We start from the raw sequence: 12,064 nt of genomic DNA, 5'->3' as shown, positions 1-12,064 counted from the left end.
GATTGCACCGTTGCACTGGCCACATCACCCACACATCCATCAGTACATTTTTTCCCCGTCTAAAAATATATATATATGTGCATTAGTTTCCCCAGATTGAGAATGTAAAATGTAAAAATTCCCCAAGTTCCCACAATTCTCTGAGGACTCTCCAAGAACTCTAGGTTTTACAGGTTGGCAGACACCCAAATCCGTTCACATAGCATCGTCGCTACGTGTTTTCTCACTGTGGTCATGTGCTGCGGTACCTGCGTGGTACGATGTGATGTGATACGATGTGACTAAACTCTGGTTCAGTGAAGTTCGGTCTTTATTATTCCCACGCATGCATCCTTACCATTCCATCTATTGTGTGCAATCTGCCAGTAACTGTGCGCAGTCCAACTGGTCTAACTTTCGATTTCACAGCTGTCCGTTGTGGGGGGTGCCTCGGCGCAATGCCTTCTGGGCTGGAGGGCGTTGCTCAGGGCCCCTCGCCTTGAGCCCCCTTCCCTCGCCCTCCTCGCCTGCCGTGCGGTACCGGGCCGCAAGACTTGGAGACGTCGGCGCCCGAGGGATGGCGCTAGCGGACACGGGGCAGCGGGCAGAGAGGTGAAGGAGCAGGCGGTGGGTGAAGAACCGCGCGCGGGGACTGGGGGTCGAGACGCAGTGTGTTTTTGGTGCTGATGTGTGCGTGTGTATGCCCGGACGGGCGACAGCGCGTTGGAGGATGTAAGTAAACAGTTCTTTCACACAACCGCAGTGTGCCTCATTCCTTGGCATGCCGTAGAGAGCAGGCCCACACCGTCACCAGATTATTTCATAACAGCCGTTTCAATGACAAGACTAAAATCGTTAAAAAATGTGGAAGCTACCTTGGGGGAACGTCCGGCAGCGATCCGATTTGTTTGACGAACGGTTGCGGGAAAACCTGCTTTGTCATGAAGGGATTTAAAAGAGCCTAGCTAATTCTGATGGCCACGACTGGTGTTTTATAGCTGGTTAATAATTGCGCCTAGTTATATTCTTGCTTCATTTGCTCAGGTTATCATGGTCTTTACACGCTTGACCACATGCGCTAGGCCTTTTCCAAGTGCTGGTGTTAAGCTTTGGAAACGGCCTTTAGGTGATTCTTTGCTCTCGCACGAACACTGTGCAGAGGTGCTGCAGGCGTGTAGAAAGAACGAAGTGTATGTACTACGTATGTGCAATATCAGTCACAGTAACCCCCCCGTCGGATACTACATACTTTGGCTACAGCGGACGTTTTTTTCCGTATTGTAACGGGCGTAGACTGTATACGTAACTAACCGCCAGTGCCCACGTTCGTTTAGTTAGGAACGCTCGTTGGGTTGGTTTTTACAATAGTAAGTGAAAAAAAGTGGCGGTGCAACGCCACCACGTGCGGGAGGAAAAGCAAGCAAAAGGAGAACAGAACTCCCGCTGGCGCTGCTTCACGCAGGGGGTGCGCAAGCACTGCGAAGGCGGGAAATTTCAATTGCATTGGGTGGTAACAGTGAGCGGATAACGGTGCTACAACCCCTTATGGTGAATCAATGCCCTGCACTTCCAGCAGCTTTCACATTGAGTGGAACGGCTTTAATTTTTGGTTTGGTCATGCCAGTCACCAAAACCCTCACGTCCCATCAGCAACCTCGGCACATCCCGGGTCCTGTCGTCCACGTGGTTTCCGTTCCTGCGGGCCCTGACCAGACAGGTCTCGAAGTGCCTCGTGGTGTAGGTAGGCCCCAGACGAGACAAGAGAGACCACTGTGCCCCCAAGGAGTAATGTCAGTACGGCCAACATGACCAGCGCGACCAGAACGGCGTTTTTTGACACACGGTGACAAGTGCCTCCTCCACGCATCAAATGTTCCTCCTGACGGCAGAGGCCAGAGATGCTGCACCAACCAGAAAGATCCGACCGCCGGGCCTCTTTATGTAACCACTATAAGTGACAACGTTGAATGCAGTGAGATGCCTGCGTGACATTGTTTCTACAGTCTGACTTTTCGTGACTCCAAATTTTCCTTGCTGTTGCATATTTTATGTCTCTTTGTTGTTTTCTCTAGCGAGCCTCTCTTACCAAGTCTTTAGATGGTTGCTTTGCGTGTGCGTAAATATAGGTGCGACGTGCGGTGTGCAATGTTATCCTTTCATACTTAGGTCAAGCATGAGGCGCTGTGTAGTAAGTTCGTCTGTCACTCACGACCCATCACTTCAGTAGCGGCAGGCAAGTGCACCACCCCAATTCCTGCCTGGCATTTTTGTGCAAAGGTCTACGGGTGCAAAGTTGCAAAACTAATCAGCTCCGCTGCGAGTTAATAAGGAAAACGAAAAAGGCCTCCCAGAGAATTCTATGATGCAAGCCTGAGGACATGAAGCAGACAAGCTCAAAGTAGACTACCAGAGTACGTGACACTTGGCATTCCCCTTCGATACAACCTCTCCGCAACTAGTACAAAGGTCAAAGTTCAGTGTCGGCACTCACACTAGATGCCGTCCGTTGCTGCTGCTGGTACTGCTGCTGGTGGTGGTGGGGGCGCCACTGCGCAGCTTCTCGGCCACGTCGTACTCTCGCGTGTCGTCCAGCTCTTGGATGTCGCCCGTCAGCACACGCACCGTGAACAGCACAATCAGCTGCAGAGACAGCAGCATACCCACGGGGTCAGGTCATAGTAAGTAATCATAGTGCGAACTTTGAAAGTTTTTCACTATTCTTTTTGTTTTTTTCCAGTTAAAAAAAAACATCTTTCATGGCCCTGATGGAGCTGCGTGAGTAACCCAAGGCTTAGTTCTTTCAAACTGAACGAAGTGGTATTTTGTCTTCCCGGCCCCCTTAATTGGCCTGAACTACTGGAGCAAAGTAAAGAAATGGCTGCCGTGTCCACTCCACCAATGTTATCTTTTTCCATCACCTTGGTTACCGTTAGATAATGATCAGGGACTGGTCACTGCATCAACGGCAGCAAAGGCAATGTTGCAATGAATAAAATTGGCAATAGCAGCACTACCTCCATGCTTTAGCATTTTAAAAAAGAGCTGTGCCTAGAGTGCCACCCGATGGACTACAGTCAAATCTCATTAATCTGAACACACTTAATTCGAACTTCCGATTCATCCAAACTAACACTGCGGTCCCAGCAAAGTTATATGTATTTCAATGGCCGAAAACACCTGGTAACTCATCCGCGACGGTTGATTTAAAATGCTGCAATCAGAAAATGGCTCAAATCGCGTGGCGATTTTCTGAGTGGCTGGGGCACGGCCGGACTAGACTCCTCCTCCCTCTCCTCCGAGGTGAGAGTGCAGTGCAGCCGTGGCGGGCATAGAGCTTCATACAATAACAACTAGAGAGGAATCTGGCACTGCGATCATATGCTTCAATGGGCGTGATGGGTAGTTCTGGATTAGGATTGGCGCTCGACGGCTTGTGGAAGTTACTATGGATTGCAGGCAGTTTCGTTTTCGTTTTGGATTTACATGAACGCATTTGCCTACGCGGGGTGTTGGAAAAAGCTATCAAAAATACGTTTCTCCTTGAACTGCGTGCTGCACGCGCACTGACGCTGCCCTGAGTGGAATGTTTTATAACCAGAGTTGCAAATTGGGTTGGGTTTTCAATCCATTGCCGGCACAGCGAGCACTAAAACACAAATGACGGCACTCTGTGCGGCGAAGTTGTCTGTGAATTAGGAGTTGTGGCGCTGCTCATTCGGCAGAGCAATGTATTTTCGAAGCTGACGACGGTTGCGAATTGCTTCGAACAGCCACACCTTCCGTGCGAATGCCGGCTCATACAGTGTAGACCAGCAGTACCGGCGGCTGATAGGAACGCAGCTTGATGAATGTCGCTAATTCAGGCAAGAATAACTTCTGCAAAGGTAATCGGTATCTTTTTTTTATGAGCACAAAACTTTTCTGAGTATCGCAAACTAAAAGTGCCGAAACTTTTACAAATAGTTTTTAAAAGAAGTCCGTGTCCTGTTGTAGTTGGCGGCAAATGGCAAACCTGCTCCACAAACCTCCTCGACTCTGCGTCTGCTTTTTATTTAAACACACCGTTTTATTTTGTACAAAACCAGTTTTTGGTCACCAACTTTCTTGTTTGCCATGTAATTTGTAAACGGAGGACCGGGCAATAAGAGTTTCTTTGTCAAAAAAACACCATTTGTGCAGCCATAAGCCTGTTCTGATCCTACGCAATCCGGTTCCTGAACTACCCATCATTTCCATTGAAGCGTAAGCGCCGCTGCCATGTTCGCGTTGACACTAGCGCCAGTTTCCCCTCTAGTTATTATTGTATGAAACTCTATGGTGGTGGGAGCTCCGGCGGCACACTTGCAGAAAAAAAGTCATGGCAGCGGAAAGTTGTGGTCGTCGTTCTTTGCGCACTGAGGTGCCACGGGTTTTGCCTAGTTCAGAGTGTGCCCGTGAAACACTGGGGAACATATCACCCACCAAAGGACCTGAAACGAAGGCACGCATAACTGACCACTTTTGTTAATTATTTATTTATTTATTTACATAATACTGCAGGCCCAGTGAAGAGCCCAAGCAGGAGGGACGTAATTACAAAGCTCGTAATATGGACAACAGAAGTTCAAGAACATGAAAAGCGCGAAGATTAAGGCCATAACTCAAACAATGAATATGAAAGAAATTTAACACTTTAACAATACAGGTCAAGATACAATATGGTCAATTGAGTCAATGCTATTTACAAATGACGCTGGTAATTGATTCCATTCGGTTACAGTGCGCGGGAAAAAGGAGAATTTGAAAATGTTAGTTCTAGCATTGAAGGGCGTTAGGGAGTCGGCATGCCGGTGTCGTGTTCTGCGAGCGGTGAGTGGTTGGATATATTGTTCTGGTCTCATTGACAATTTATTATTCTTGAGAAGATAAAGAAATTTTAATCTTTGGATTTTACGTCTGAATTCTAAGGTTGGGATGTTATGGTCTCTCATGAGTTGGGTTGGTGAATCGGTCGAGCGGTATTTATGGTACGGGTACGGTGTAGTTTGAAATGCCAATACGCACGAATAAATCTTTGTGTGCTTCCCACTCGTGTGCTCGCTCATGGCCCACATGCCACTGCAGGTGGGTCATCAATTCAATGAGCTTTCTTTAGTTCGAACTGCTTTTAATTCAAACAAATTTTTGAGCCCCTTCAAGTACGAAGTAATGAGATTCGACTGTATATGCACTCCACTAAAGCCATGTCCACAGGCTTTTCGCAAAAACATGTTCCGTCAAGCAGTACTTCCCTCTACCTAACATAACGTATAACCTAACAATCAGAAAGCAACCATTTAAAACACCGAAAGCTAACCTAAGCCATGAAAATTATAATTGAAACTAGAGATGTGAAAGAAAGTAAACGAGGCAAGAGCCAAACTCAGACAACCGTCTTTGAAACGATGACGGAAACCCCAACAAACACCAGACGCTCTGGCCTGTGCAGGACTAGTATTAAAACCTCAAATGGCATCGGACGGCACAGTCTCCATGGATGCAGCGCTGAGCTAGAGCGTTGTACTCTAGACACTGCGTCTAGAAAATGCTAGCAGACAAGAAATCTTGCAGACGTAAAAAAGAAGCCTGGGAGGAGGAGGAGGACTCACGGCGAACCAGTAGAGGTTCATGAGCAGCAGCACCGACAGCAGGGCCAGGAAGAAGAGGTAGTGGGAGGGGAACACCTGCTTGACAAAGAGGCCCGTGCTGGCCGCGTACATCACCTTGCGCGGGTAGTAGTGCAGCCGCATCACAAACCTGGTTCAATCAGGGGGAGGGGGAGAGAGAAGAAGACAAGTGGCGGTGCTTGTGGGGACCAAACCCCTCCACCCGGGGCGAGGAGGCGCTAGCGACGCCCTCCTCCCTGGTGGGGTGGAAGTGACCCTCGCATGCCTCCCTCCTCTCCGTATGGGGCGATGGGGGGCGTGCAAGAGAGACCACCGGGGAGACCGCCGCCAGAAGCGCAGCGCACAGGTACGTAAACGCCTTTCGACCACTTTTGGCCGTTCTTGCATTGCTTGTTGTTTCCCTCAAGCGTGGGTCACGGCACCCACCGTGTTGATTCACGCATGCCTTGAATGCGTCAGCGCGCTATCTAGGATGTCCGGTGAGTTTCCGGGCATTCCCCGTTCCAATAGCGGGGTAGCCCGCGTTCCCGCTTATGCTGTCTAAGGTGAGCAGATGAGTGCCGATGCCGCCCAGTCGAGCCCAGTGGCTTGAAATGTATAGCGGCCACAGCTGAGCGCCCTTCTCCTACCTCAGTGCATACGCTGGCGGACGCTAACTGTCGCCCGAAGACGGGCTGGCCACACGCTGACGGTTGTATGCCCCAGGGGCTAGGTGCGGAGTGCAGTGCAGTGTTTGTATCGCGGTTGTCCGCATAACAAACCCCTCTACTATGAAAGCTAGCGCATCCCTGTTAAGTGACTGATGCCATACACGTGTGGTGGCAAGAGTCGTGGCTCGCTCCTGAACCCATTGTGGGCAGGGTCTCTTGGCAGTTCGGTGCTGCGCGAGGGCAGTGAGAATAGCGACGGCGCATTATTCTATTCCTTAAAGCAATGAAGGATTGATGCCCACACGCTGGGAGCACAGTTTGGGTGCAAAGTGGCAATGTTGTACAGGTGAACCACAAACAATGGCAGTCGTGGCCACAAAGCTTTTCTCTTCTTCATTTGATGAGAATTTTGCTCGGTATAGAGCAGAAAGATGAATGTGCAATTTCGTATAGTGCAAAAGCTGAGTAATTAGCATTTTCTTCAAATCGCTGCTTGACACAGCCTCAGGACCCCTCCTTGCGATCTTGGCAAGTGCTGTGTGGCCATGTCAATGCCGTGTGCGTACCAAGAAATGACCTTACGTTGCCCTTACCAACCACCTCTCAACAAAGCTTTCTTGACATTTTTTTTTGCAGCTGCTCTTTGCTTTGCTGCGACATTGTTTCCTGTTAATTGGCAAATTGCTGACATTCAAGCTGTTGTTGGTCACCTCTTTGCAAACAGCAAGGCCTGACTACATGATTAAACGAGAGGTCGGTACAGCTTCGGCTACATAACAGCGCACGATTTTCACCTCCACCACTGATGGCAATGTCAAAGTACAGTTGACGTGAACAAAAACCATTCTAGTTTGGCACCCACTCCCCTCTGACAAGGCTGAAGATGCTGCTTTATACTAAACTGTGTCCAATGCACTGCGCGCTAGACCACACATATCAGAAGCCATTAACAAACCCACTTTTGTAGTGGCAACCTGCCTAATGGTTTAACAGCAGCCTACGATAATGTCACCGCAAAATCTGTGCATTTACCGTATCTGCACGACTCTAATGCAACCCCGATTGCATCCCACAGGTAAGTTTACGAAGGAAAATCCCAACAAATAATTTGACGCCGATGCTATCGCACAGGTGCAAAAGACAGAGCACCACATACCTGGCAGAAGACGTTGTATATGACACACGTAACTGAGGCAGCAGTAATTCCTCGTTCTTCATAAATTTGCTTGTCCAGCTGCTCCTGGCATTAAAGGGCCACTGAAGTGAATTGTAAACGTTGTGGGATTACTAGTGCAAATTGTAGCCTGGAGTCCATGGGCCACGTTTCGACCACTCTGGGTGCGTTTACACGACTTTATTTTGTAGAAAAATAAACTCAAAAGTGCTGTCCTCCTTTCTTCATCCTCCTTGTCAAATTCCGGTGACGTTTCGTACGCCGCTTACTTGAGGCAGGCTTGGCTTGACTGTGCGGCTCACTCAGCCTCCGACAGAGTCAGTCAGCCGGGCCACCGGCGCGTCATCGCAGCTCCTTCACTCAGTTAAAACTAAGCCACGACAAGGTTTGTGCCAGAAAAATGTGGCTTTAGTTTGTCAGTTTGTGGACTGTATCAAGCTTAGTAAAGTCTGTGAAATCAAAGTAGTTCCACACAAGCGCACATGTGACGCTTCACTGACTGGTACGCTAGCAGAAAATCTAAGGCCAATTAAATGCGAGAGAAGAGTCAGTGAAGTTAATACAGGCACCAAGGAATTAAAATAAACCGAAAGTTTTATTGTAAAGCATAAATCCAAGTATAGGAAGTACTTTTCGTGCTGGGTGAACTAGGAAAGCGGCCAGCAGCACGACCACACATTGGCGATTGCTTTTCGTGCCTAAAGAATGCCTAAGACAGATAGATCCTGTGATTACTCGCATAATGCTCGCACTCGCGTAATGCCCGCACCCCTAATGTGAACTGCCAAAACTTTTTTTTCTTTTCCTTGCATAATCCTCGAACCCCCAAAAATGCAATGGCAGAAGCCGCCTGCTCAAGAAACCTGCAAAGATGCACACATTCACCACCACTCCCTTTGGCAGAGAGCGCGGTGTATCCGGGCACACCAGGCGCATGGCAGCCTAGCGCCATCTCTTAAATGCTACTCACACTGTCATTGGGCCGGTTTCGTGTGCGCACACTAAGTGGTGTTTGCACAGCCCGCGGTCATCCCCTCGTTGGAGCAGCAGCAGTCAGTCTAATCAGTTGTCGAGAGCTCGCTTGCCACCATTCCGAAAAGGTTTTGATTGTTTTGTTCTGTGCTGGCTTCAGAGCCGCTTCGCCATGGGGTGGTACTCCCATAACACAGAGTCTTTCAGGCTTAATTAAAGCCATCAAATACACCATAGAGCATGGCAACTGCGCCTTAATTAAAGGAGCCACGAAGAGAAAACACAAGTTTGGTTCATTCAAAAGATTGCCTCGTTAGAATCATACTGACACCACTTTTAACGTAAACTTCGCTCAAATAAGCTACATAGTTAGGAAAAAAGGGAATGGCCATGCGACCCACTAGCTCATTTCCTGCAACAGAACCTATGATGTCATACCAGACAGCTCTGTGATTGGCGGAGGGCAGCAAAAGCAAACGCAAATAAGGCAGAGCTCTTCAGCTTGCCGAACAAGCTATTTGCGCTTAAATGTAGGGCACATTCTTTTTAAAGCCCTAAGAATGGCGGGACAAACAGTGATTGATTCTGCAGGGGTGAGACAGCCCAAAGAGATTTGGGAGCAGTTTTCGGAGCAGCAAAATTTCGATTTTGGAGCAGAAGAATCTTGATTTGGAGCAGGTAGGGAAATTTAATACATCGTCTTGTGAGCTTAAAATATTATAATTAAAGCAATTTAAAAGGTCAAGTACACATTCCAATATCAGTTTTGAATACACAGAACACTGAAACAGCCTTACGTGAAAGAATTTTTTAAGAGTATCACAAAGTTTTAACTGCACTACCTTTTTCTTAACTAGTGATATTGTGTTGCGGATGTACGCAACACTGACAACAAAATTGCCGTTAACATTATCAAATTTAAGGGCTCTGCAATTCTGGCGTTTTTTTTTTTACCGCTTCAATGCTAAAATTATTATTTTTGTAATCCCAGGCTGCGTTGTACGAACGAGTGTAGTCACGGCAACTGTTGGGCAACTTCGAGATAACGGTCGCATAGCCCAACCAGCCTACCCGTTGCAGTCCGTGGGGCGCACGTCCACCCCGGTGATCATTTGAGTAGCGTTACTGTTTAGCCACCTAGATTTGGGCATTAAACTTCACTTCGCATACATCAAGTGTTATTAGTCGCGTGCTATGGCAACCATGCAGTTTTGCAGCTATTGGGCGCAGGGCCGTACCCAGACATTTTTTTCGGGGGGTGTTATGAATTTTGGGAAGGGGGTAATTTGGCTGAAAGCAACAGTAAGTATTGTTTACGTGCTGCCTGGAAAAGATTTCGGGAGGGGTTCGAACCCCCAAACCCCCCCTCTGGGTACGGCCCTGATTGGGCGCTGCCTGGACAGGTCACGGCGCCGCAGCGCAGCCCGCAACTTTCGTGCCGACCGTTCCCTCCCGGACCGAGGCTCGCGATCGCGCTTCGAAGCTCGGCAACACCTCCGCATTTTATAACACGACAACGAGCCAAAAAGTTCAATTCACAAACGCGATTATAGACGCACGCACCGCGTTTCGCACTCAAGGACATACCGTGCCGAAGTCATAGGCCCCACATTTCAAAACTTTTTTACGAGCCGCGCAACTTCTCGTAATGTCGCACCAATCTCAAACCATATCCCCGCGTTAACGTCACTGTTCAGGGCCACAATTGATAGAATGATAGACTGGAACCCAGCTGATAGCGTAAAATAAACCAGCGAAAATATCGGCGATGCGCAGTAAGCGCGTGAAGTAGGCAGTAGCAGGCAGGTCAGGCGGCGGCCATGTTTGCAGCCACAGCGATGCCTAATCGGGAAGGCCGTTTCAGCGAACCCGGACAGAAAGCCAATCGTGTTTTAGAAGCTATCGTTTGCTTCATTTCAGTCTTTCTATTTTTGCCATTTCTGTGTTTGCAATTGACTGACAATAAAAGCGGTCACCGGGATGCGGGAGGCTTTCGTCCCCTCCGAAACTGACATGAGCATCAAAATCCGTGCCTTTCAGGCTCTTCTGGAGCAGTTTGGCGCAATTTTCACAATTTTCATGCTTTTGGAGCAGCTTGGCGCAGGAAAAAGGAATTGTATCAAAAATGCGCAATATGCGCAGCTGTCTCACCCCTGATTCTGGGGTTTAACGCGCCGACGCAACGCAGGCGATGAGGCGCGCCGTAGTGGAGGGCTCCGGATTAATTTTGACCACCTGGGGATCTTTATCGTGCGCCGAAATCTCGTACACACGGGCGTTTTTGCTTTTCGCCTCCATCAGAAAAGCGGCCGCCGCGGCCGGGAATCGAACCCGCGACCTCGTGCTCAGCAGCGCAACGCCTTAGCCACTGAGCCACCGCGGCGGGTCGGGACAAACAGTGGAAGTTACGAAAGCACACGTAAACATAAAAGTACCGATGCGTACTGCTGTTGGTACTGTACGCACTATGCTTGGTTTAGCTGCACTGGACTACGGGGCTTTGGGGTTGCTTCAGACGACAATGGCCGATTGACGCAAGCGACGATGTCTTATGTGACTGTACCTATTTGTCGAGCGAGCAGCATGTTTCACGAAACGATTGTCTCCATGAACAAAACAAGACATGTACAAATACGTTCACAAACAAACCAAAGGCAGAAAATGGCTTGCCATGGTGTGGTGGCGCCATATAGGTTCACTAACGGTAAACATGGCCCTCCGATGTCATTGCAGATCATGAAAACGCACGATTTAGCGGGAAATTCAAAATTTTGACTTAAATAAATTAATTTCTCAGTGAATAAAGCATCGTTTGCATTCGGACAAGCCCTGGGGGCACTATAAAACACGAAATCTTTCAAATAACACAAACTTGTGTTTTGTCTTCATGGCTCCTTCATGCTGGCGCTTCGGCATCAACAAGTTCACCATGCGGTACTGGAGATGGCAACGGGATCGTGCCAGCGTCCTTGGGCTCAGCAGACCTACGCCTTAGCCACTGAGCCACCGTAGTGGGTTACCGTCACTACTCACAGTTGAACAGAGCAAGGCGCCACTCTTGTTGGCGAGTGCGCCCATAAAAGTGTCTTACCAGGTGATGGCGAAGCAGGCGAAGGACGCCGTGGCCACGTGATCGTGCAAGGCGTACCTCCGACTGGCCCGCACCTTGAGGTACACGTTGAGCTTGGAGAACTCGAGCAGCACGTCCGACAAGTCGTGCAGCACCAGCACCAGCACACCTATGTTGTGGCACCTGCAGTGGCACCAGCAGACGGGCACTTTTAATTAACACCACTTGGGGGGGGGCAGTGTGCAAAGACTGACTGCAACGTGGCGCAAATACAGTCAAACCCGACTATATCAAACCCGTTTGCATCAAATTGTCCTTTATATCAAACAATTTCTTGACACGGTACATTTACAATGAGAGTATATAGCAAAAATTGACTCCAATCCACGAGGTGAAGGTGGTTGGACTGCAAAGCTGTAAACGACACCCGCAACGATTACCCATGCAGCGTCACTTGAATTCACACACGTGGCATCCGCTCACTGCTACCACCCATCACGCTCTTCGCCTCCCTGTCTCACTCCTCTTCTCTTGATGAACTGACCGGAGGTGTATAGAGCGAAATTCAAATTTC

The 12,064-nt window shown here is 48.8% G+C and overlaps 1 protein-coding gene across 1 annotated transcript in view; it reads right to left on the bottom strand.

Moving 5' to 3' along the window:
• Nucleotides 1-12,064, bottom strand: part of LOC144179665 (ceramide synthase 1-like) — a 67,711-nt gene that overhangs the window by 22,081 nt on the left and 33,566 nt on the right. The window contains exons 4-6 of the mRNA XM_077708105.1: nucleotides 11,512-11,673; nucleotides 5,607-5,754; nucleotides 2,471-2,619 (exon numbers count right to left, since the gene is read on the bottom strand). Of these exons, the coding sequence (XP_077564231.1) occupies nucleotides 2,471-2,619; nucleotides 5,607-5,754; nucleotides 11,512-11,673 (459 nt within the window). The remainder of the gene's footprint in view (nucleotides 1-2,470; nucleotides 2,620-5,606; nucleotides 5,755-11,511; nucleotides 11,674-12,064) is intronic.

This window comes from Haemaphysalis longicornis, unplaced genomic scaffold (assembly GCF_048455015.1).
Source record: "Haemaphysalis longicornis isolate Haplotype H1 unplaced genomic scaffold, Haemaphysalis longicornis Haplotype H1 scaffold_4, whole genome shotgun sequence".
NCBI classification, from domain to species: Eukaryota; Metazoa; Arthropoda; class Arachnida; order Ixodida; family Ixodidae; genus Haemaphysalis; species Haemaphysalis longicornis.
Note: the sequence above shows the minus strand (reverse complement) of the source record. Positions and strands in the feature narration are given on the sequence as shown.